Source organism: Aethalodelphis obliquidens, unplaced genomic scaffold (genome assembly GCF_003676395.1).
Source record: "Aethalodelphis obliquidens isolate GAN/ISIS:26980383/991018 unplaced genomic scaffold, ASM367639v1 scaffold82, whole genome shotgun sequence".
In the NCBI taxonomy this organism is placed as follows: domain Eukaryota; kingdom Metazoa; phylum Chordata; class Mammalia; order Artiodactyla; family Delphinidae; genus Aethalodelphis; species Aethalodelphis obliquidens.
This window is the reverse complement of record NW_020838026.1, coordinates 4,228,775-4,255,579: the sequence shown is the minus strand read 5'-3', so window position 1 is coordinate 4,255,579 and position 26,805 is coordinate 4,228,775. Positions and strand designations below refer to the sequence as shown.

Below are 26,805 nucleotides of genomic sequence, written 5' to 3'. Positions count from 1 at the left end.
TAAAATCATAATTTTAAAAGTTCTGATTATAAACACATAATTTGGGCCATGGTGCAGCAAAGATAAATGGAGAAGGAAAATCTTCAAAATGATTTTAGCCAGGGTACCACAGAAAATCTCCAGTCCAGAGAAGTATTCTTTCTGAGAGACTTTAATTTGCGCGAGGCTTTAGCAAACCTATGGGCATAAGAACTAAGGTTAAGTGTTGATTCCAGAGAACTGTAAAAGAGAATTTCAGCCAGTGTCAGATTTCTTATATTTGACAATAAAAAAAATTATCATAATTCAGACATTTAGTAACACAGTAATGAACCAAAAGTTGGTCACAGGACATTCTTCACATAATCTACATGCACTTATTTTAATACAGCTAGGGGACTAAAACTAAGAAAGGACATTCCAAAAGTACCATCTGACTATTAGGCAAGTTCATCTTTATGTAGATTTGAAAGGTATTTATTAGGTGGGTCCCATGTCTTCTTGGGAGTGATTTGAGTCTCTTGATTAAATATTGCATGAGGGCAAATTTTTATTACCGGGATCCTACTATAAACCATGGAACTGATTTCTCTTTTAATGTGTTTAAAAGTGCTTTGTACACTGTAAAGTGCTGACAATACAAACTCACATTTTTTTTAATATTTATTTATTTTGGCTGCGCCAGGTCTTAGTTGTGGCACACAGGATCTTTTTAGTTGCAGCATGCAGACTCTTAGTTGCAGCATGCGTGCGGGACCTAGTTCCCTGACCAGGGATCAAACCTGGGCCCCCTGCATTGAGAGCGTGGAGTCTTACCCACTGGACCACGAGGGAAGTCCCATACAAACTAACATTTATATATTGGGGAATATTCGTGTCATGCATTTGGAAACTAAAATTCAGAGTCACTGGCAAAAAAATGAAAGTAGCTGTAATCGTACAGTTTTTACCTGTGCTTCTATTACAGGTCTACACATCAGTAAGTTATTAGTAAATAGCAGTTAATAAGCTAGTAGGAGCCCTCGTTTAACTGAAAAAATCTGCATGTTTTCACTGATCTGTCTTGATTAAGTTACCATGTTTGGCCTGGTTGTTGATACCTTAGGAAAAGTAAAAGCTGATAATCTTGTTAATAAAATCAATCAGGAACTTCGCTAGTGGCACAATGGTTAAGAATCCACCTGCCAATGCAGGGGACACAGGTTCGAGCCCTGGTCCAGGAAGATCCCACATGCCACAGAGCAACGAAGCCCGTGCACCACAACTACTGAGCCTTCGCTCTAGAGCCCACGAGCCACAACTACTGAAGCCCAAGCACCTAGAGCCCATGCTCTACAGCAAGAGAAGCCACTGCAATGAGAAGCCCACGCACCACAACACAGAGTAGCCCTTGCTGGCTTCAACCAGAGAAAGCCCGGGCTTAGCAATGAAGACCCAACACAGCCAAAAATAAATAAATTTATAATTTAAAAAAAAATCAATATCGGGCTTCCATGGTGGCACAGTGGTTGAGAATCCACCTGCCGATGCAGGGGACACGGGTTCGTGCCCCGGTCCGGGAAGATCCCACATGCCGCGGAGCGGCTGGGCCCACGAGCCATGGCCTCTGAGCCTGCGCATCCGGAGCCTGTGCTCCGCAACGGGAGAGGCCACAAGAGTGAGAGGCCTGCGTAATGCAAAAAAAAAAAAAAATCAATATCAATAGTCAGTTGGGGAAAGAACTCATTCGAGGTTAGTGCTCTAACTCCTTATTACATTTAATTTAAATAAATAAACCATATCTTCCTCTGCCCAGTTGGTTATAAGCTCCTTGAGAGCATAAATCTTATATGAATAATTCCTGTATCACCAGCAAATAGCACAGTGACTGGCAGAGAGTAAACCTAAGTAATTGGTGAATTAACTGATTAACAAACTATAAACCACAGTCCTTCACATGCCTGCGCAGCTTCCACGGGATGGATGTAGACCAGCGTGTGCTCCGGACCATCCACTGACGCGTAAGAGGCACCATCTGCCGTGTACACCACCTGCTGTGGTGGACGGACCTGGTCATCGGTGTAGACAATCTGGGCCACAGTTCCAGCGTCTGGAACAAAATGCACCTGGGGCAAAAATAAATAAATAAATAAATAACCGGCAAGTATGTAGCAACCACCCTTGTGGAACAAAACCTGTCTCACAAAGACGCAGGACTGACCGAGAACATTACACACTTGCATTTCTAAAAGATCCCCACTGAAAGGAGAACTCAACTGATACGCCTTCATCTATGCTGAGTTAGTGACTTGGCAACAGGATCCAAGGACCTTGTCACTGACTTATTGCTCAATATTAGGCAACCGATTTAAAGTTCCCTTTGCCTCAAATGTCCAATGCAGGTATCTCTTTCGGGGAGTACTGACAGGGTGGTTCACTGACCCTGGAAATGTGACAGAAGACGCATGGTTGACAACATTACCGAACTACAAAATACAAATTATTTGTAATGTGAAAAAAAATGTCAAGATTCAAAAACCAGTTGCTTTCAACACATCATAAGAATTCTACTTTATAACTAACAGTGCCTTTTGGCAAACACGTTAAAACAAGGTCACTTTCTTTCCTACAAATTCTTTCATACTCCAGGGCCGGTCTGGAGGCGAGTCGGTAAACGTTTGCTGACTCGGTGAATGTAACAGAACTCTCCCTTGCCAACTAGGTAACAATACAAAAAATTCTAAGTGAGTATTTTAAGGGGTTTTGGACAACTATTTCAGTTGTCACCAGGGGAAATAATTTTCTATCTACCAAGAACTAAAGCAGAAACTGGATTCTGTAAAGTGCTTTCGAGTAGTCAGCTTTGGAGGTTCTTGAAGGCTGGCATACAGCCTAGTATCTGATATTGAAGGTACAAAGCAGATGGTCAAAGAACACATTTGGGAGAGAAATAGTTTATGGGCTGATATTGAAGTTAGACCCTCTTAGGTCCGATTCCTTCCTCTTACACTGTCTTGGCTTTAGACCTCACTTTTTTATTTCAGTTTTTTTCCAGTGGAGAATAGTAGATCCTGAAAATGACATAAGCTAATTCAATCCCCAGAAAGAAAAATGGAGACCCAGTGAAGTCAAGCACCACATAAGTAAAACAAACCTCCACTTCTATACTAAGCGCTTAGTCCAGCTTCTACATAAATCTGCTTTGCCCATGAAGATACAGTTTGCATCCCTACAAGAATTAGGCTTCTAAGATATTTGCGCAGTTTTAAGTGCTGCAAAATAATTTTGTGAGTTTAGATTTGCTCATTGACATCAAAATCTTGAACTAGTTTCAATGCTTAAAAAAGAAAAAATAAAATTTCCTTAAGAGTTATCCAAACTCTTCAACTTGGTCTTCAACACCCAGTACTGGGCTAAATCAGAATTCCTGGTCGGGAGAAGGAACAGTGGGAGGAGGGGGGCAATAAAGGGTGCTGAGCTCTGCCGTCTACCATCTGGTTACCCACAAATGTGGACCCTATTTATTAATGAACTACATTTTTGTTTATAAACAAAATACACCAAAATATATAGCTACATGAAAGCAGCCTTCCAAATAGTTTCCATATGAACCAAAACAGCATTCTCAACTATTCTGCTGGAAGCATCTCTGGAACTGTTTTGCTCAGTATTCAAACTCAGACTTTCAAATCATACCAGGTGATCAATTTTATGTATTGTAAATTTGTTATATTGCTTAAATTAAATAAGATGTGTATATTTAAAGGTTTCAATGTTAATTTTCTGATTTGGGTAATAATACTATGGTTATATAACTTGACGAAAATTAAATTAAAATTACATATATATTATAATGCTTTAAAATGAAGTGTTATACTTTGGTCACATGTAAACATGGCTCCCTATGAGTGCTGACTCTTCTCAAAATTCAAACGCATACCAAAAATGCAGAGGTTCGCCTTTGCTAAGAACAGTCAAAAGAACGTGTAGCTGGTTAGGGTAGCAATTTGAAAGGCAGAGATCACTGGTTACAGCAGCGTCTGAATAAGCGACTAACCTCCAGAGCTGTGGATGCAATGGGACAACTTTCAATTAGAGGTTTACATCCTGAATTTGAGAAGAAAAGGAAAAGTCCCTCACTTTACAGGCATACCTTTGTACTTCATTACACATGAAGAAACAAAACCCTTTCCGGGATAACAAAGAAAACCTCCAGTTTGAAGCTTTCAGCACCAATACCATGTAATAAAACGGAGCAGTGAAGTGGATTATGACAATAAAACAGGGGAAAAGCAGAGAAGCCATGAGTGGTATGTAGCTCCGCAAAATCACAGCACCCCACGTTGCTGGAGCGTCCAAGGTGCTGAAACGCTGCCCGTTCCTTCTGCACCAGTTCTGCAAGTCAGCTTCCTACCAACCACTCATCACTGCATAGGAGCTTCTATTTCTCTAGCTGTCAGCAAACTGTACCAACTAAAAAACTGCTGTCAATGCCCAGCTGGAAGACCACTCTTCACCTGTGCGGCATTCTCCTCATGCTCTGCAGCCGGAGGCCACACGTGTGAGCTTTCATCTTTGGAATCCATCCTTTCTTTGCTGGACAGCGTCCTGGGCACCTAGAGCAGCTCGGGGTGAAGGACAGTCATCTGCCTACCACGTGAGTGTTCATCAAGGACAAAAAGGTCTCTCTGCAACGTGCCTGAAAAAAGAGAGAAAAGGACCCAAGACTTTAACTAAATGAATGCATTTTAATAAATTACAGTTTCAACCACAAAAAGGGGGGAAAAAAGCTTTGTGAAAGATTACACACCTGGGCAAAAAGGTAAAAATGAAGAAATTATTTGGAATAATGATGCAATGTATTGCATACTTGCTCTGCTCTGGGCACAGTTAGGTGGATGGAACCTTCATCACAAATGCTGACGGCAGTCCTCTTAGCTCTCCTGAGAAGGATGAGGCCCCCAGATGCTAAATGCAGGGAAGTGCTGGGTTCACACCAAGACTCGCTGCTGCTCGGCCAGCTCGTCCCTCCCTTGCACACTTGTTTAAAATATTTTATTTATTTAGGTTGTGTCAGATCTCAGTTGCAGGCACACGGGATCTTCCCTGAGCCATGCAGGATCTTTTCGTTGTGGCACACAGGCTCTTTCTTGCGGCACTCAGGCTTCTCTCTAGCTGTGGAGGGCGGGTTTTCTCTTCTCTAGTTGTGGTGCGTGGGCTCTGTAGTTTGCGGCACTCAGGCTCTCTTGTTGAGGCGCGAGAGCTCAGTAGTTGTGGCGTGCAGGCCTAGTTGCCCCAAGGCATGTGGGATCTTAGTTCCCCAACCAGGGATCGAACCCAAGTCCTCTGCTTTGGAAGCCGATTCTTTCCCACTGGACCACCAGGGAAGTCCCTGCACACTTGTTTAGACACTGACTTCCTATACCACCAACTCAGAATGAACAGCAGAATAATAAAAGTCACAAAACGAGGAAGAACTGGCAGGCAGAGGGAGCTGAATTTTCTGGGCCACAATTTGGTGAATACAAATATAAACTCTGTTTCCCATTGGGTCCATACAGGGGTGATGAGTGAGCAATCAAACATCAACTAAACATCAATGCGCACAAAATTTACACCTTGAAACATTATTATTTTCCAAAATAGATGTTTTAATCAATCTTCCCTTCTGATGATGATAAAACACGACATTTTAAAGGTCACATGAGATCTGCTCTTTATCAGGGCAGCCAGGCCTGATACACCTCCTCCCACCAGCCCATTAAATAGCAGGACAGGAAAGGCCAAACTGCTCAGAACACCATTCAACTAAAGGTCAGAAAGACCACTGCCCAGGGATTGCGCTGGTGGTCCCGTGGTTAAGGCTCTGCCTTTCAATGCAGGGGGCGTGGGTTCGATCCCTGGTCAGGGAACTAAGATCCCCAGTGTCTCGGGGTGTGGCCAAAAAATTTAAAAAATAAATAAATTGCACATCTCTTAAAAAAAAAAAAAAAAGACCACTACCCAGAACCCAGCCAGAATTTTCTCCATTGTTAATGGAAATAAGCTGAGAAACATTCTTAGGCTACACATGCTCCAACCTCTGAACCAGAATAAGGCCTATAGAAGAAAAAAAAGAAACTGGAGCACCCAACGTCAGGGCCTAAGTCTGGGATACAGGAAAGCCACGTCCAAACAGCCTGAGAGCCTCTTCGGAGCCACTGAGGAAACTGCTCCTGCTTGGCTGCAACGCTACCATCCTTACCCCCGCCCGAAGGCACCCCACCACACACACGCTCGCCCTGCACACACCGGAGGGTCCTGGAAAAGATGCCCGTGTCGCCAACAGGTGACTATATAAGCAAAGGGGCTGGGGGCACACTCTCTGGAGAAATGGAAATGTTCTCTATCCTGCATCTAGACTGGGGGGTGGTTATGTGGGGAATTCATGTGTCAAAAGTCATCAACCTATTCAATTAAAATATGTGCATTTCATCATGTGTAAATTATACCCTATAAAGTTGTCTTTAAAAAAAAAAAAGCATGCCTTCCTTATATAATGGTACTATCTAAGCATAGTAAAAAGGTGGTCAGAGTGAGTTGCACAGTATGTGAATTATACCTCAACAAAACTTATATTTTTTAAAAAAGGAATAAAAATATTAAGAAACTTAGGAATAAATGTCACCAACAATATAAAGATCTATAGGAAGAAAATCACAAAATTGTACAAAAGGACATAAAAGGCTCAGTATTACAAAATCATAAAATGTTCCACATCAGAAGTGTTTTTAAAAATTTTTTTATTTTTTAATAATTTCAGACAGAAAAGCAGCATAAATAGTACAAAGAATTCCTGTACTTCTTCACTCAGGTTCCCCAAATGGTAACATTTTACCATGCTTACGTTATTATTCTCTCTCCTTCTCTCTCCCTCTCTCTCTTTTGTTTTTTTAACTTGAACTATTTGAGAGTAAACTGCAGACACAAAGCCCCTTTACTACTAAATTCTTAAGTGTCTGTTTCCTAAAAACAGGACATTTTCTCACGTAACCACAGTACTATCACAATCAGGACGTTAACATGAAAACAGTACTATTACCTAATTTACAGACCACATTCAACTTCTGCCAATTGTCTGATTACCGTCCTTTGCAGAGAAGGAAACCCCTTTTTTCTGGCCCAGGATCCAATCTGGCATCGCACACGGTGCGTCCCGCGGACACGTCCCGTCTGTCCCCTCTGATTGGGAACAGTCCCCAGTCTTTCCTAGTTCTCCACGACCTTGACATTTTGGAAATGCAGAGGCCATTTGTTTTTCAGAAGGTCCCTCAATTTGAGTTTGTCTGACGTCTCTTCATGGTTAGATTCAGGACATGTATTTTCAACAGGAATTAATACCACAGAAGAGATGTTATGCTCTTCCCATACAGGAATTTGAGATTTTTTTTTTTTCAACTTAGTTTGTCAATTGTACAATCACTCAAGTGCACAAGGGGACGCAGCGAGGAGCCAGGCAGGCTCACCCCTCATGCTCTGGAAACACACCAGCCCAGAGTGCCTTTCTTATTTGTTTTCATTTCTAGAAAGGTGCTTATTATTTCTCTCTACCTGGAATCCCTTATCCATTCTTCAGAATCAACCCATACCATCGATTTGTTATCTATTCTTCCAAAGATATTTTATGCATATACAAGCAAAATTTACACATTCCCTGCCTCTGCAACCACACACAGCAGCATGCTATTGATTCTATACAAAGCAGCATCTCTTTTAAACCTTATTTATTCCATATAATATCATACCCTTTACATTGTTCCATATCCATATAGCATTTCCTCATTCGTTATTACAGCTGCATCATTTCATTATATGAATATATCATAATGTATTTAATCTTGTGTTGACAAACAGGTTGTTTTTAATCTTTTGTGATGAATGCGTTTGGACATACAATGTGCTATACCTTGAATTCTTTTGAAGTCTCTGAGGGATAATTTGGAGTCAGTTACAGTGGCTGTATGACGGTAGAGTAACTATCAGTTTCTGAACTCCAGCACTGGGGCTGTCCTCTCCCTGTGCCTAGCGTGCGAGGGCCCAGGGGACACATCTGTGCAGAGGCAGAAGTCAGTACAAGAGGCAGAGTGGCTACGAGCTTGGGCTCTGGACCTGGATTTCGGTAGCAATTCTGTGACTTAACTGACCTCAGGCAAAGCAAGGACAGTCTCTAAATCCCTCTCCTTCTCTGTAAAATCGGGATCATAAGGTTATTGACAGAACATGAAATAATGCACATAAAATGCTTAGCACAATGCCTGCTCCATGATAAACACTCACACATTAGATTTTTAAAAAAGGTTCGATCATATTGCATTTTTCTGTCTAAATGTCTACCTCCCCGTCTCAACTCGAAGTTCCTTCAGGTCAAGGAATATGAGTAACTCTAGATCTGTCGTGTGGCACGTCCTTGATCATTTGTACAGATCGGTCGCAGTGGGAAGAGAGAAGACACCTGATCCCAATGGGGGTGTCCAGGGATGACTTCTCAGAGAAGGTGAATCTTCAAGGATGAACAGGAACAAGAAAGAAGAGATGGGAAGGGACAGGATATTTACTCTAGACTGAAATACCTTTTTTCTAATCTTACCAAAATAAGGAAGTATACATTACATGACATAAAATACCAGAGACTGCAGAAGGCAAGGATAAAGGGGGAGAAAAAAATGAAAATAACTACTTGGCAGATGGGAGCAAAATAACAGAACAGTTCATCGACACATAGGAAAGACTGCTAGTAAAATTTAGCAATACAGATGTGAAATACTGCCCACAGTGTCAGCTCCCAATAATTTTAGAATACTGTTAGCACACAAAGAAGCCCAAGATGGTGAAAATTCTTGGACTTCCCTGGTGGTCCAGTGGTTAAGAATCTGCCTGCCAATGCAGGGGACATGGGTTCGAGCAGTGGTCTGGGAAGATCCCACATGCTGCAGGGCAACTAGGCCCATGTGCCGCAACTACTGAGCCTGCGCTCTAGAGCACGTGAGCCACAACTACTGAGCTCACGTGCCACAACTACTGAAGCCCGCGTGCCTAGAGCCCGTGCTCCGCAAGAAGAGAAGCCACTGCAATGAGAAGCCCGTGCACCGCAACGAAGAGTAGCCCCCACTAGCCACATCTAGAGAAAGCCCGCAGGCAGCAACGAAGACCCAGCACAGCCAAAACAAAATTAAATTAAATTAAAAGGGCTTCCCTGGTGGCGCAGTGGTTAAGAGTCCATCTGCCAATGCAGGAGACACGGGTTCAAGCCCTGGTCCGGGAAGATCCCACATGCCGCGGAGCAACTAAGCCCGTGCACCACAACTGCTAAGCCTGCACTCTAGAGCCCACGTGCCGCAACTACTGAAGCCCGCATGCCGTAACTAGAGAAAGCCCACACACAGCAACAAAGACCCAACGCAGCCAAAAACAAAATAAATAAATAAATTTATTTTAAAATACATTATAAAAAAATTAAACTAATAAAAGATGGTGAAAATCCTTTAATTCAAAAAGTGTCTGGAATCTAAAGCAGTGATACAGAATACCCAGTTCTTGTTCTTTAAGATATATTGATACTTATAAGACCTATTGAGCTCCTGTAACTAATAAACTATTCAAAACAGTGTGACATTCTGCAATTATTTATTGTTTAATAAACTGTTCAAGAAAACTGAATTTTAGGTATGACTCCACTACTAAGTAAGTCACTTTAAAATCCTCTAGCATCAGCTTCCTTAACTGTAAAACAAGAGTATAAAGTGGTTTCTAGCCTTAAGCTTAGATGGGAAGCAGCAGAGTATAGTAGAAAATCCACAGACTCTGAGTTGAACATCCGGGCTTCCCCAATGACTCAGCTACTCAGTAGTTACATCCTTCGGCCAAATCACTTAAACACCTTGAGCCTCGATACTATCCTATGTAAAATGGATATGATAATTACCTACTGGTGTTACAGTGAGGGTTACATGATATATGTAAAAATCCCAGGCACAGATTTAGCACATGGTAGTGCTCAAATGTGTCAACTTTCATATTTTACTGATGAGCTATAAGAGCTTCAGAATTTTCAAAACATTTCATTTTTTTTTATTTTATTTATAAATTTATTTATTTATTTTTGGCTGTGTTGGGTCTTCGTTGCTGGGCACAGCCTTTCTCTAGTTGCGGTGTGCGGGGGCTACTCTTTGTTGTGGTGCGCGGGCTTCTCATTGCAGTGGCTTCTCTTGTTGCAGAGCGCAAGTTCTAGGCGCACGGACTTCAGTAGTTGTGGCACACAGGCTCAGTAGTTGCGGCTCACGGGCTCTAGAGCGCAGGCTCAGTAGTTGTGGTGCATGGGCTTGGTTGCTCCATGGCATGTGGGATCTTCCCGGACCAGGGCTCGAACCGTGTCCCCTGCATTGGCAGGCGGATTCTTAACCACTGTGCCACCAGGGAAGTCCTCATAGTTTCAGAAACCTAGCAATTTATCAAATAACCAATGCCCTGTACCTGAACTTTCTTCATAGCAAGGCTTGTCATATTTGATTTCCTTTTTTATTATTACTTTTTTTTTTTTTTTTTTTGCGGTACGTGAGCCTCTCACTGATGTGACCTCTCCCGTTGCGGAGCACAGGCTCTGGACGCGCAGGCCTAGCGGCCATGGCTCATGGGCCCAGCTGCTCCACGGCATGTGGGATCTTCCCGGACCGGGACACGAACCCGTGTCCCCTGCATCGGTAGGTGGACTCTCAACCACTGTGCCACCAGGGAAGCCCTATTATTACTTTTTTAACTGCACAATTTATAGAACCCTGTTGATCTTGATTTATGGGCGAGGCGGAAGGATGATTCCAGGAACTGCCTCAGCACTGTCCAACAGGCAAGTGTTGACAGGCTCTGTGAGCTAGGGACAGACTTCCTCCGCTCGTCTTCTTGACCTGAAAGAACCCGAGATCCACAAGCTGTACCTTGTCTAGAAAATGGCCACCTACCTTCCTTCTTTCACCCACTGTCTAAAATGTTAGCGACTTCATTTCCAGGAAGAGAAGCATTTCTATCCTCTCTAGATTTCATTCAACAAATATTTATTAAATACTTATTAAAAACAAATATTTATTAAATGTGCCAGATACTGTTCTAGGTCCTATATATATACATATATGTTACATATGTTACATATTTTATATATATATATATATATATATATATATATATATATAAATGAATGGTGTTATATAATTGAAAGTAGGAGCTATAGCATCAGACAAATCTGGGTTCTATGCCCCCAAATCTACCATGTCCTTACTAGGTGTGATGTCAGTAAGCCACAGACTAATCCTCAGTCTCCTCGTTGGAAAATCCAAATTATCTGCCCGGCATGGCTGTTGTTAAGACTTAACAGTCTGCATTTCATCAAGTCTCTAATGCACTTTTTTTCACCTGTTAACACTTCTGAATGAGGGGTCTATTTTACAACACTGGTGTCCCACCGTCGCTCTCACCCAGGTGGCAGGGAGGCTGTGGATGCCCTGCCCGCGTGTGTGACCTTGCTTACAGCCCTTCATTAGTTCTGTCCTCGCTTCACTGAGTCATGTGTGTTGTGAGCACCAGACACCCTGCGTGTAACTGCCATTTTAAATGCAAAAAGATGACACTGTAATTTGGCATTAAAACGGAAAGGCATGGGAACAGCAGCTGGGCACAAATTTGATTAGGGAAGCAAATATCCATCACTGGAAAAATGACCTTGCCCAACAAACCTATGGGACTTGGGTATAAGAGACAGCGTCATGAATGATGCTGCTTTGTGCAATGTTATTACTGAGATACGTGGAAAGACAGGCCTGCCACAGGCTGAATAAAAAAACACCGGGATCAGAACTCCCAGAATGGGTACAGGCTGTTTGGAGGAGATTCCTGGTGACAGCAGTGTGCCCTCTTTTCAGAAATGCTGTGTCCCCAGCACTCTTGATGGTACAGAGACATCGATGACCCTGAGCCAAAAGTGATTCTGAAGTCAGCCTCTGAAAGCGACAACATTTTAGGAATATCTTAAACAGTTCATTTCACTTATATTTTCCCTTTTATGTACGCACGAGTGATGTGATAAAAATCTATGCCTAAATAAATCTAAAAGAGCTCTTTCAACAAGTATCCAATAAAAATTCTAAGTACCAAAAAGCACTTGAATCAGAGTTTAATTGGCAAGGCTTTTTCCTTTTGTAATGATACATAAAATAATTGTTGTTTCTTACCACCAACATCTTAGATTCAAGACAACGTGATAGCATTTGGGATCACGTAGCATAATGACGAACATTCGAGAAATGGTAGCAATTCTTTTCATGCTTTGTGAATATCGAGCATAAAAGGTTGAGCAAGAGCTCTGCTCCCACGGAGCTCACAGTCTAGTGGGAGGGATGGGCAGCTGGCTTCCCAGCTCACCGGGGATGCCTGCGTGGTAAAAAGGACAGTGAGGAAACGTGAGGGGGAGAAAGAAGGAAAGAGAAATGCCTGCCTTTCCAGCTGCTGCACTAACAAGGCTGGCCCGGAGCCAGACGATGGAGTGGCCCAGTGACCCAGCCTCCACATCGCCTGCTCTCCTCGTAGTTCCCACCCCACAGCCGTATCCCCTCACCATCCACCAGCCTGGTTCCCACCAACACCGGCCCTTTTGGGCTGAAAGAAGCCAATTCTCCAGAACCACTCAGGACTTGGAGTCGAGAAGCTCCCGTTTCATCACCTGCACGTAGAGGTGGAAGAAGAGGCCCAGATCCACCTTCAAAGGTAGATGTGCACCCGGGATAACAGGATGAACTATAAATACAATTTCACTTTAAAACGTTGTTACAGGGCTTCCCTGGTGGCGCAGTGGTTGAGAGTCCGCCTGCCGATGCAGGGGACACGGGTTCGTGCCCCGGTCTGGGAAGATCCCACGTGCCGCGGAGTGGCTGGGCCCGTGAGCCATGGCCGCTGAGCCTGCGCATCCGGAGCCTGTGCTCCGCAACGGGAGAGGCCACAGCAGTGAGAGGCCCGCGTACCGCAAAAAAACAAAAACAAAAAAACAAAAAAAAACACACATTGTTATAGATAGTTGTTAAATTCCCCGGGATTATGGCACATTGTTGAACCTCAGAAACACTAAGAATGCAAGAGAGGTTTCTGCACTGGTGAGGTGCCTTCCAGATGCACCATCCTTTACGTGGAAGGAAGTGCGCCACAATCCAGACAGTACACTTGCAAATCAACTTTTCTGGCTCATGGCAAACTAACCCAGCAGAGACTGCTAACTCCTTCCTTGAAATCCTACACGACACACGCCATAGAAAGAAGTTAGAGGGAGGCTGATAGACTTGCAAAATGAATATAAAAACTGTGAGAAGGAAAGTGGAGGAGGTGGCTTTGCAATCGTGGGAGGGAGCTGTGGGGAGCTCAGAACAGAAGGGGACCAGCCAGCAGAGCGGGGGTGAGGAGGCAGATTTCCTTCTCCTTCTCTCCCTGCGCTCCTGCTGCCCAGCCTGCAACAACTGTCCCGCAGTGCACAAACTCAGCAGCCAGCCCTGCGCGGCCAGCGGTAGGGAGACCTCAGGGCACGTGAGAAGGCTGGGCGGGGAACAGACACCAAGGCCTGGAGGCCAGCCAGCGCCTCCCCTTAGGCCTAGGGCAGCAGTGTGCACCGACAGGAGGGTTCTCCCGGGGCAAACAGACAATGGCTGGGCCCAGAGGCTCTCTGGCCTGATGTACAAGCAATTGCTTGTTTTTGTTTGCTTCGCCTTTCACCTTTCTTGGAATGAACAGGCACATCTATCTGGTGACTTTTGCTGACCCAAGTATAAAAAGAGCATCCTTCAGGAATGCTCACATAGAAATCCGTCTCCATTTAAGGGAATGCTGCCTGAGCTTGCTTTAGGTTAGTTACACTGGAATAGGCACGCAGCCACTGGAACCGCAACTTGGATTTGCCGTACTTATATGAGAGCAGGCTCGGGATTCAGACAGCCTGGCTTAAAATCACAGATCTGCCACTCTTAGCTTTTGACAATTGGTTTACTCTCTCTGAGCTTCAGTGTTCTCATCCGTAGGATAAAGAACGGAAGGATATTAGCTGTGTAACAGTAGAAAACGACTGTAACTAACGTACACAATACAAAAACACCCTTATGTCAAGAAACAGAAAAGACACCTTCTGAAGTCATATTTAAGATTAGATTCCACTTGGTAAGAATGATTTCACTCTATGTAGAGAGGGGAAAAAAAAAGAAGAACATGTTCATTAAAGCACTAACATAAAAAGGGAAAAGAAAGATTATGGGGAATCCAATTCTATGACACAGAATAATAGAATTGCAGAACTAGAAGAGAAATTCCAGGCCCATGGTTCTCAAATATGTTCACAAGACAGGACCACAGTGTTCTTTGCCAAGCACCATGAAACATTAACATATATATTTTTTAAGTCACAAAACAATATTAGCTAACATTTGTACAGCACTTACTACGTGCCAGGCACGTTCTAAGTACTTTACATGTATTGATTCATTTAATCTTCACAATAACCCATGAAGCTGGTACATTATTGTCTCTACTTTATAGGTGAGGGACAGAGAAAGAGAGAGATTAAGTGATTTGCCCAGGGTAACAGAGCTGGTAAGAGCTATTATGTGGCAGAGCTGTGATGCCCAGAAGCCCAGGCATGTGGCTACTGAGCCCATGTGGTGGCCACCATTCCACCCTGCTTCTCGTTCCATAAACTAAGATTACTTGACCTGTGTTAAGATTCCAGCATAAATGGCTCCATTATATGAGCTATATAAAAATCACATCCAAGCTCATTTTATAATTTTTGTAAACTATCAGATTAAGCAAGACTAGGTATTCCCAAGTTTTCCACTAACTTTTTTTGCTACTTTTTCATTTGTCACCTCCTAGTGCTGACTAAGGTGATTGGCAGTAATAGCAACCAAGAGTTAATGAAATTTCATGGGACAGAAGCTCAAAATAAAGAAAATTCTATCCTTTATTTTTATTTAAATGAAAAAACACCTTGGTCTAGCTCTAGAACACTACTGTTTCGGGGGAGGGTACTTTGGAAACCACGTGTCTCGGGCAGCTTCCGTTTTACAGAAGCTATCATCCAGCTCAGCGCTCTGGCACTGTGGCCATGGCATGCCCGAGGGAAGACAGTACTCAAAGGCCAAGCTCAGGACAGGATGTGCCACCGTGCGCCAGCACCAGTCTGAGAAGTATCACTCATCAACTCCTTCAGCTGATTTAATGTCACGACAGCTGACAAAGTTGTTTAAACCCATATCCTCATGATTCAGAAGACATAACAGGACAGAATCACAACGAGCGCTCTGCTCTGCACAGCTGGTCACCTCTGCACAACTGAGGTGCTACAGTAAATGTGAGAGCTATAAAATCAGACCAAGCAGACTGGAAATAAAGGGCTTCTACTATATCTAAGTGCCCATCGACAGATGAATGGATAAAGAAGATGTGGTACATATATACAGTGGAATATTACTCAGCCATAAAAAAGAATTGAAATAATGCCATTTGCAGCAACATGGATGGACCTAGAGATTATCATACTAAGTGAAGTAAGTCAGACAGAGAAAGACAAATACCATATGGTATCACTTATATGTGGAATCTAAAATATGACACAAATGAACTTATCTACTAAAAAGAAACAGACTCATGGACTAGAGAACAGACTTGTGGTTACCAAGGGGGAGGGGGATGGGAAAGGGATGGAGTGGGAGTTTGGGATTAGCAGATGCAAACTATTATATACAGAATGGCTAAACAATGTCCTACTGTATAGCACAGGGAACTATATTCAATATCTTATAATAACCTATAATGGAAAAAATATGAAAAACTCTAGATACATATATGCATGATTGAATCACTTTGCTGTACACCAGAAACTAATACAACATTGTAAATCAACCATACTTCAGTTAATTAATTAATTAGTTAAATGTGGGGAAAAAAAGGCTTCCACAGTGTTCACTCATTTAGAATGGCAGGCTGAGATGTTACATTTCATTGATTTCTGGAAGAAATAGTTTTGGAACTCAGAAGGGAAAAAAAACTGAACTTGGTTCTAAATGGTGAACAGGAACTGGTAGAGGAAGTAACAATGGACAAATAACAAACGTATACAGATTTCAACACAAATTCCCCATTCTTGCTGAAAAGGGGAAGCCCAAATAACCCATCCCATAGTTTCTCAATTTTAAAAATTCACAACAAATTAGTATCTCCATTGAGAAAAAATGAAAATGAGGAGTGAAAACTATCTGCAACACCCTCTCCTTGCCCAGCAAGGTGCTCCGCAGACACTGTTTATTCGAGCTTCACCCCAGCCGGGGGCCAGGGGGAGGGCTAGCGCGGGACCGGCCTACAGTTCACAAAGGACCAAGTGACCACAGACAGGGTGATGACTCACCCGCAGTCCTGGGTCTGGTGGGCCTGAGGTCCCTCCGTTTGTCGGAGCCCAATTCCATCTTAAGGGGCTACTATGACCCCAGCTAAAGAGCTCCTGGAAACCTACAAGTGAGGGCGAAGTAGTAGGACAAAAATATCGTTTTCTTAATTCCACGAGGAAATAAAGTAAGCACAATTCCAGTGAAGGGAAGTACACCTAAGGAACTAAACGCTTCTGAAAAAATAAATAATCAGGGAACAAGGCTTTCAGAAAGGCTTTCAACAAATTGTTAAAATTATAATAAACTTTTGACTAGGTTCCAACTAAAAAAGGGGTTCTTAATCAAGCAGTTATGGATTTGGAATATTTCCATATAAGCAGAGAGGTCTAAGGGTAAAGATAAAGGATGAAGAAGTGATCATAATGGGGTCCTCCAGGTATTTCCACCGATGCCATTCACATTTTACATTTGTTATAAATGTTGGCAATGAAGCAAATAGTGAAAAGCACAAGACTGCAAAAAAACTCCAGATAAAATTTTATGCCACTGGGGAAAAAACTCCAGAAAAAACCTTCAGAAACTGGGTCGTGAGCAGGGGAGAATGGCAGATAAGTGTCGGTGTAAGCTGCACTTTTAATATTATGAGACTGAACTACCTGTTACAGTCTAAAAACTATTGTAGAGGGACCTCCCTGGCAGTCCAGGGGTTAGGACTCGGTGCTGTCACTGCCGGGGCCTGGGTTCAATCCCTGGTCAGGGAACGAAGATCCCGCAAGCTGCACGGTGCAGGCAAAAATTAAAAATAAATAAATTAAATTAAATTAAATTAAATTAAAAACTGCTGTAGAATATATCCTAAGTAACTTTTCCTAATTTGTTTCTGGCCATAAACAAGGACAACACTGTGTAACCAGAAGAGAGCTGAACTAAGGTTTTTTAAAAAAACACAGAGTAGAAAACGCAGGATGATAACAGCAAGCAAGGAATGAGGTGTGTCAAAGAGGCCTGCAACGGCCACCTCGGCCATCTCTGCCTCTCCATTTGTGGCCCTTTGCCTTCCACTTCTCCCACAGAAATCTCCACATTAGGCAATGATTCCTCCTACTTTTCTTGTACACACAAAGGGCTTCAGAGACTATCAACTAAGGGTTCTCTTCTTTGAAAGAAGGTTATTTTTTCCAGTCAGGGCTGTGGCACTCCTTTCTTCATGCCTCAAAAGATGCATGCAAGCAAATCTTTCTTTGTGTCAACCCAAGAAACGCAGGCTTTATTTTCCTAGTTCAGATAAGAACTTTTCATGCACCAAAAGAAAACAAAGATTGATCCTCCCATCCCATTTGATAGTTTGTCAGCAATGCATTTGAACCCCATCAAGTCATTCAAAAGAACTCTTACCATTCACTCAAAGAAAAGAAAAACCTAGGCTAAGGACATGCTGGGGGTCTTAGCCTAACAATTCTACATTAATATCTTTGAGAATTCAAAAGGAGGCAGCACTCAGTGGGAGTTCTAAAGAATGATAGACCTTGATGTTTGCCTTTTCCTTTTTACAAAGAATAGCTGGTTGGCTGGTAAAATGTGAAAGCGATTCCAAAGAGGACTCTATCAGGGGTCTTCCATTCTGCTCTTAAAAGATTTCAGGTGGAAACCTCAAACCGCAGTGTCTCACAGGCCTACGGAGAAGCACACAGATCATTAGTGTCCGACCTGAGGGAGGGTCACAAAGTAAAGGCATGTGGATCAAGGAACAGAAAGCCACCAGCGTCTGGAAGCCTTGTGGCGCCTTTGGGAGCGGCCACCTGCCTCCGCCGGCCTCCACCCTCTGCCCATCCTCCCGCAGGCTGCAGAAGGGCCCTCCACCCCACCAAGCTGACTCCAGGCTGGTCGGCACTTTCTGCAGGCCTACAAGACAGAGTCTGCTCTTAGGTTTGACCTTCCGGGAGTGGCAACGGAAATTTCCAGGTAGGTGTTTCCTAGGGAGCCTCTTCCTTGGTGGGCCCGGAATTCCAATTTTTTTCTTCCCAGCAAAGTGAAACTACCAAAATCCCACTCTGCTATTCAGCTGCTTCGGGGGTGACTTGTTAGCCTGCCGGCCAGTACAGCCTAGTCTACAAATAGCTTGAGGGGAAAACCAGAGCCGGCCTTCGCAGCCCTTCACCTGGAATGTCTTATCTCTCCAGCCCCACAAAGTAGCCTAAAGCACTACCTGCTTCTCTTGCCTCGTAGTAGCCCTTTCCAACCAGCTTCCCAGCCTCCTGGGAATCAGAAAATGCTCCAAGGGGAAAAGCAGGTGCAGAAATGCAGGCACGTTTCCATAAGCATCCCCTCTCTCCTGGGTCTGACCATTCAGAACTGGCTGCCTTGGCAGGAAACTGAGGGCAATCCCAGGGGGATGAGACTGTGAAAACATTTCCCCTTTGACCTTGTGACTGTGTTTATCAAAATCTGAGAACTTGTGGACACCAGTAATGGTAGCCCCTGGTAAGAAAAAACTGTCATATGACACATCTGATATGACAAAGTATAATCAAGATACACCCAGAATCATTAAATAGGTCATTGATTTATCAAGGAGCAGAAAAGCAATGAGAAAGCTTTGGAATATAGGCAGTATCTAAAAATATTGTGTTGTTATTAAAATGTGATTCTCCCAACTTTGAAACTAAATATTCCTTCTTCATACACTGCAATGGAGGGAACGTCCCCAGTCTGACCCAAGCCCAGGGCTCTCCACCTGGGCTGCTGGGCAGCCTGTCCGTCTGGTCCCCTCAAGGGCTGCACCGCTCTGCACGCTTCCCCACGCCCACTCCTCTGCAGCATCACTGTTCCCTCCCTGCTGGAACACTCACATCAGCAAATGTGCACAGTATCTCCTATCTTTACTGTGCACTTTTCTAAAGGTGTTATATTTCAACAAAATGTTTACAGTAAAAACAAACTTTCCCTTGGGCCCACCTTCCTGCTCACCTACTTCTCTCTGCTGTTCTCACACACAATAAAGAGCTGGCGAGCCCACCTTCACTTCCTCGCCCCACATTCCCTCCCCAACTGGGCTTCCACCCTTGCCAACACACCACCCTGCCCCCCTGCAAGGCTGCACCTTTTAAAAGTCTACAGCCAAACCCCAGGTTCCCTCCAGGTTCTCAGCTCACTTGACCTGGGGAGCATTCACACCCTCCTTAAGCTCTTCTCTCCACCTCCTAACACTAAACTGTCCTGGTTCCTCCCACCTCTACGGCACCTCCTTCACAAGCTCACTTGCTGGCCGACCCCTAAAGGCCGCGCTGGCAGACCTCTCCCCTTCTAGCTTTACACGCTCCCAGGGCTCAGGCCAGCCTTCAGGGCTTTTGCAGTGGCTCCACCCGGATGCTCTGGCCAACATTTCAGATGGCCACCTCCTCCTCCCTATTCAGATTTCAGGGTCAGTGTTACCTCCTCAGCAGGCCTTTTCTGTTCCCTGTCTCCACATTGCTCTCCTTTCACACTCTGCAAAGCATGTACCATCAATTAAGTGATGCATGCATTTTGTGCAGAGTCTGTGTCCCCTGCCACCCGCCACGGGGGAATGCAGCTGCACGAGAGCGCCCTCACCCAATGGGACAACGCAGGGCCCTCAGCACCTGGAACCCGGCCGACAGCAGAGGGTCCACAAATGCTTCTGGAATGAACGCATGGTCCAGTCTCCTGCCTTAGGAGGGAACCGCTTTCTTAACAAAAACACTCTTAGGATGAATTCCCATAAATAAAAAAATGTGTCAGCATTAAAATGATGGTGCACAACTACTTCCACAGTTAAGAAATTAAGTATATGTATGATATCAATGTTTATAACTGAACTTTAATGAGCTGGAAAGAAAAAAACATGGAGGGGGAGAAAGCAAATTCCTCAAGACATTATCTAGTACCATAAACTAGCAAATCCGAATATTCTGAGGGAAATTGAACTCACGCCAACTATAAGACTGCAAAGGTCCATGGAACTCAGCTGCTTCCCAAATCAAAATAATCCTTATAAACACAGAGTACACTGGGTCAAATATGGTATTAAAAGAAATTCTCTGAGAAGTCCACGTATTACAACCCAAGGAATAGATCTTGACGTCTGACTGTAGAATTTCTGAAGTTTCTGTAGGCATGACCTGTGTCATGCCCATGACAGCACTGTCGCAGTAGGTCAGGTATTAAGAGGAGCCAACCTCACAAGGGATAAACACAGGCTCAAGGTGGCACAGCCAAGGCTGGTGGTAGGGCAGTTTGGGAACTAGAATGTACCTCTCTCCCCTCCCCTGGGGCCTCCAACCTGCTTTAGTTAACAGGATGGACAGAGGTTCAGGGGTGACCGTCAGAACCGTCGGAAATCACAGCTGGACAGTCCTCCCTCCTGTAGAGCCATGGTCAGTCCTTACACAATTCCTGGCGTCTTACCAGGACCTTCCGCTAGCCTACTGCCACCCCACGTCCCCTTCCCCCATCTCTAGCATGGCGGCGTGAACAGAGCTCCAGAGTCAGATGGCCTGGGTTCACGCTCTTCAGCCACCATCCACTCACTACGTGACCAGAGACAAGTCACCTCACTTCCCAAGCCTTAACTCCCTCATCTATAGAGCAGGAACAACAACGAGAGATCCACTTGCTAAGGTAGAACTATGAAATGATAATGTGAAGCCATGAAATCAATGAAACAGAACACCATACCTGGCACTTGGGAAACAGTAGCAGACGTTCATGGTTGTGGTTGCCCCGGTTACTGATATTAATTATTAATACACCTTAACAATGCGTGTTCATTCCTAGGGTTAATCACCTCTGGCTCTTCACCTGCTGTTGTGTAAGTGGAACATTCTTGAAATTCAAATCATACAGACTGTAAACTCTCCACTAACAGGAAAGGTTTTTCCGACTAAGAAAATCTATAGTATATGGAGGTTCAGAATTATAGTTGAACATAGCTTATGTACCCTCAACTTCAGCAAAATATTAATCTATATCTTTAACACTGGCAAGATCTTTTATGCCCACTAACTACACAAAGTTGCCTTTTTTAAGGATATCCTAGTTTCTATTATGCTCAGTTCTGTAGTATACGTTAATCTTCTCAATTTCATTCAAAATTCTGAGATAGCAACAGATAATAGCAAGTGTTGGTGAGTAGGCAGAAAAACTGGAACCCTCATCTACTGCTGGGTAAGAATGTAAAATGCTGCAGCCACTATGGAAAACAGTCTGGCAATTTCTAAAGGCTAAACGTAGAGTTACCAAATGACCCAGAGATTTGTCACCAAGATATAATAAACCCAAGGGAAATAAAAACATATGTCCACATAAAAACTTGGACATGAACATTCATAGCAGCATTATTCATAATAGCCATAAAGTGGAAACAACCTAAACATTCATCAACTGATGAACAGAGAGATAAAATATGGTACATTCATATAATGGAATATTACTCAGCAAAAAAAAAAAAGAAATGAAATACGGATACATGCTACAATAAGAATGAACCTTTAAAACTTTGTTAAGTGAAAGAAGCTGGTCACAAAGGACCATACACTGAATGAATCCATTTATATGAAATATGCAGAAAAGACAAATTAACAGAGATAGAAAGTGGATAAGTGGTTGCCCAGGGATTGGGATGAAATGAGGAATTAAGGGGTGATGGCTAAGAGGCGGAGTTCCTTTTGGAGTTATGAAAATATTTTAAAATTGATTGTGGTGATAGTTGTATAACTGTGAACAGGCTAAAGCCACTGAATTGTATGCTTTACCTGAGTGAATTGTATGGTACGTGAATTATATCTCAATTAAGCTGTTGGGGTTTTTTTTAAGAAAAAAAGATGGGCAATTTAAATCAATGCAAACCTTCTAGGAAGCAATTTGGCAATAAACATCAAGAACCTTTCTATACAGGGAGATAGATACAGAGAGAAAGAGAGAGAATAATACTTGCTACTGGAGCAAACATAATGGCATTTCTGATGGGAACAGCTTAAGGAAGTTCCAGAGGCAAGAGAAGTTGAGGATATGCTCAGGGACTATAAGAGAGAAAAGCCTCAAACCATAGTTAGGGTAGATCTACAAAAGACTTCAAGTTGAAGAATTACAGTTCCCAAAGTTTATAACCTGGTTTTATCAGATTCACCTAAGGACCTAGGCAAAAAGACAAATTCCAGAGCCTCCCCCCTGAAATTCTGGATTCTCTCAATTGCAAAGGTCGAAGGGAAGAGCAGGAAGCTTTGTTCATAAACCTCTCCAGATGATTCTGAAGTCAACCAGATCTGGCTAAATCTTACACAGCAAGGGAAGAAAAATATTTTATCATGGCAGTAACATCTTTTGGAAAATCATTCTAGAAGTAACATGAAGGACTGATTATACTGAGGCCAAGAACTGCCTTCAGGAAGCACTGGGCAAAGATTAGAGCTCTGAATTCTTATTCCAACTTCATGATATTAATAGTTATTCATAGGGGCTTCCCTGGTGGCGCAGTGGTTGAGAGTCCGCCTGCCGATGCAGGGGACGCGGGTTCGTGCCCCGGTCCGGGAAGATTCCACATGCTGCGGAGCGGCTGGGCCCGTGAGCCACAGCCGCTGAGCCTGTGCGTCCGGAGCCTGTGCTCCGCAACAGGAGAGGCCACAACAGTGAGAGGCCCGCGTACCGCAAAAAAAAAAAAAAAAAAAAATTATTCATAGACCTTTATTGCCCAAAGTCACCTTCTAAAAAAGAGATTCTTTTTTGTTACTAAGCAAAAATTTAGCAAGAATCCTTACACCTTTCTTCAAAATATGCAACTTACCAGCTTCTCTAATGTTTGTGGTGTGAATGTCTTAGAATTCGGAAAAGGCTGTGTGGTTGTTAGTTCAGGTGGTCCTCCTTGCCAACCAGATTACTCTCATGCACATTTGATTTTCCAGCTTCCCTTCACCACATGATAACAAGCAAATCCATTCCGTGCACTTACCAGGAATATTGGAAATAAGCTTTGTATGCAAATACGGATTAATGGGGAACATCTGAAGACTGAGAGATTAATACAAATGACTCATCGAATCATATGGAGCATCCATGTTTTCTGACTACGGATAATGGATGACACAGCTCTGAGCACAATCCTTCCAGCTCCCTTTCTCAACAGTAGCATTTATTCGCAAGAGAACTGGCAAGGGTACAAATACAATCTCTGGCCCGGGCGCACCTGTACAAAGAAAGCTATCTGGTCCACATATCACAAGCTCTTTGTTGAATTAGCAATTGCAGTAACTAAATAGGAGACTTGCAGGTGGGTCTTCTGGGGCCCTGAAAGCCTTTCTTACAGAGGGTTCTGGGTGGTAACTATGACTCGACAATCACAAATCCAGGTTAGGATAAAATACTAGATAATGTTAAGAGGCATAATCTCAAGTACTAAGCTGTTTCCTCAACAAATTCAAGCGCTTTAAAATGTTTTAACTGGAAAAAAAAGAATATTAAAATTGCTTGGAAGAAATTATTCTAGGGCACAATTTTCATAATTTAACATTTTGGATATAATACAAGAGAAGACAGTGTAACTACTCGTTCACTCTACCTCAACTCCTGAAATAGGCACAGCCTTTTGTTCAAACAGCCTGGACCATGGCTCTGCCCCAAGACTACGAAGCAAAGTGACACTGGTTTGAAGTAATTCCCTTTGTATCCAATTCAGTCCCCCTGTGAACAGGTAATATGGGCCTCATCTTCTGTTCATTTTCAAATTCTCATTCCTCAACCTCAGCCCCTTGTTTGCAAAGTTAAATATGAAACACAGAATGGTCAAAAATAAACATTTAATTAACAAGATGGTGAGTCCAGACAGATGACATAGTGAGGCAGTTACTGCCTTCATAAAAACTCTATATTAATGGCATATAATTAACATTATAATCTAATTTCAACCTCCTCCATCTTAATAAAACTACTATAAAAGGCCATCATCCACCACCGGCCTGGTATTCAGAGGTGTCTTCTACAAGCCAGGACGTTTCTTACAGTGTTTTCTCAGTACAGAGTAGTGGGAAAATTCTGGATGTGAGACAAGTAAAAGTTCTTTATCTTGACAACTGGAATAATAACACCTGATCTACCTAACTCAGGCTCACTGTTAAGATAGAGTGGGATGTTTGTTACAGTATACTACAATGGTATAGAGTGTATTCCAAATGTTACTAACTATTTAACTCATGATGCTAAGTATTAGATCATGAAGGTATCTTATCCAGAAAAGTCTTCTTTCCAAGTAAAAGACAATTTAATATATTTTAATTGTTAAACATTCATTGGGGAATAAATATGTCTTAACTGTAGGCAAGAGTTCTCACAACTAATGTATTTCACTAGATAACATGTGTATTTCAACTTTAAACGGATAGAATTTTAAAACTATGTGATTAGCACTTTGTCCCATAAAGAGAGACATTCCATTCCTGTTTAGAAAGCTCAGCCGTATCTACGCTTTGCAAACACTTACCAGACCACTTCCTTCAGATATAGGCTACACATCAAATGAGTTAAGACCACAAAATCAGGGTTTTTTTGTTTATTTATTTATTTTTGGCAGCGTTGGGGCTTCACTGTTGTGCGGGCTTTCTCTAGTTGCGGCGAGCGGGGGCTGCTCTTCCTTGTGGTGCGCGGGCTTCTCATTGCAGTGGCTTCTCTTGTTGCGGAGCACAGGCTCTAGGCGTGTGGGCTTCAACAGTTGTGGCACACGGGCTCAGTAGTTGTGGCTCGCGGGTTCTAGAGCGCAGGCTCAGTAGTTGTGGCGCATGGGCTTAGCTGCTCTGTGGCATGTGGGATCTTCCCGGACCAGGGATCAAACCCATGTCCCCTGCATTGGCAGGCGGATTCTTAACCACTGTGCCACCAGGGAAGTCCAAGACCACAGAATTAGAATCCCCTAACAGATGCAGCTCTTTATTTTAAAAATCAGCATATTCATAGTTCAACTGATTGAAAACACATACTGTGGAAATTCAATGTTACTTAAGCAAACAACTACTGGCATAGTAATAATTATGGTTATTGCCATTTACTGAGTTCCCATCATAAGCCAGGCACTGTGGCTTATTAAATACTCAATTTCACTTAATCCTCACAACAACCAAAAATTATTACTTGGGCTTCCCTGGTGGCGCAGTGGTTGAGAGTCCGCCTGCCGATGCAGGGGACGCAGGTTCGTGCCCCGGTCCGGGAAGATCCCACATGCCGCAGAGCGGGTGGGCCCGTGAGCCATGGCCGCTAAGCCTGCGCGTCCGGGGCCTGTGCTCCGCAACGGGAGAGGCCACGGAGGTGAGAGGCCCGCGTACCGCAAAAAAAAAGAAAAATTATTACTTGTCCAAGGCCATAGCGCTGATAAGCGGGATTTGAACACAGATCCCTTTCACTACAGAGCTTAGACATCTTTTCCCTTCTCTGCTGCACAGCTTTCCTCCCGGCAAAGCTGCCAGAACCCAAGCATGGCAGCACTGTGCTGTCTCCTCGGACTCCCACCAGATGATGCAATCAGTAGGCTAGGCTGGATCTCAAAGGAACCAGGGGAGGTTGTAATTTACCAAACCCGCAGCCAGATTTAATTGAGCAAATTAGTCAACAGCCAGAGTTAAGGTAACTACAAAGCTATAGTGAAGGGTACCCACTATAAGAATTGAAATGATAATTTTTAAAAACACAACAGTATTTATTATACGCCTCTTCTGTGCCCAGCATTGTTTTAGGAAATGAGGAACACACTAGATATTATTATTTTTTTCCCCAGCAGAGAGGGGAAAAAATATAAATAATTTATTTACCCTTGTGCCAAAATAAAGCTACCTGTGTATAGAACGTAACAGCCCTCAAATATGAACTGAATCAACCCATATCAGGAAAATTAATTACCCCAAATATTCTTCCTGGTTCTCTCATGTGTATCAACTTCTCTAACAGTGGAGTCGCTGGGCTTTGGTGTCTGCTTGTCTTTGACTTTCTAGGTAATGGCAAACGGTTTTCCTAAGTAGTCATACCCGTTTCTATTCCTACCAGCCACGTATGACTGTTCTATTGCTCAAAAGCTTTGGGACTTGGTATTGCCGACTTTCAGTCAGGTACACGTTTGCCAACTTGAATTTAGGCTCAAAGTAACACGGCACTGTGGTTGTAATTTGCATTTCCTTGATTATTAACAAGGTTGCACACCTTCTCGTATGTTTATTAGACATCTGGATCTCTCCTTTTCTGAAGTGCCTGTTCTAGACTTTTGCCCATTTTTCCGTTAGTGCAGGTAACATCTTAAATAAAAAACATCTTAAAAAAAAAGAAACCCTTTCGAGACTGAGGTCATGAACATATTCTCCTATGTCAACTTCTAAAAGTTGTACTGTTTGGCCTTTTATTTGCCATGCTTCCTGGGTCA

General features: G+C 43.2%; 1 protein-coding gene across 2 annotated transcripts in view; it reads right to left on the bottom strand.

Moving 5' to 3' along the window:
* PRDM10 (PR/SET domain 10) overlaps window positions 1-26,805 on the bottom strand; it is an 85,531-nt gene that overhangs the window by 49,963 nt on the left and 8,763 nt on the right. For both annotated transcript variants that reach the window (XM_027093002.1, XM_027093003.1), the window contains exons 2-3: window positions 4,476-4,657; window positions 1,920-2,084 (exon numbers count right to left, since the gene is read on the bottom strand). In XM_027093002.1, the coding sequence (XP_026948803.1) occupies window positions 1,920-2,084; window positions 4,476-4,544 (234 nt within the window). In that variant the 5' untranslated portion in view covers window positions 4,545-4,657. The remainder of the gene's footprint in view (window positions 1-1,919; window positions 2,085-4,475; window positions 4,658-26,805) is intronic.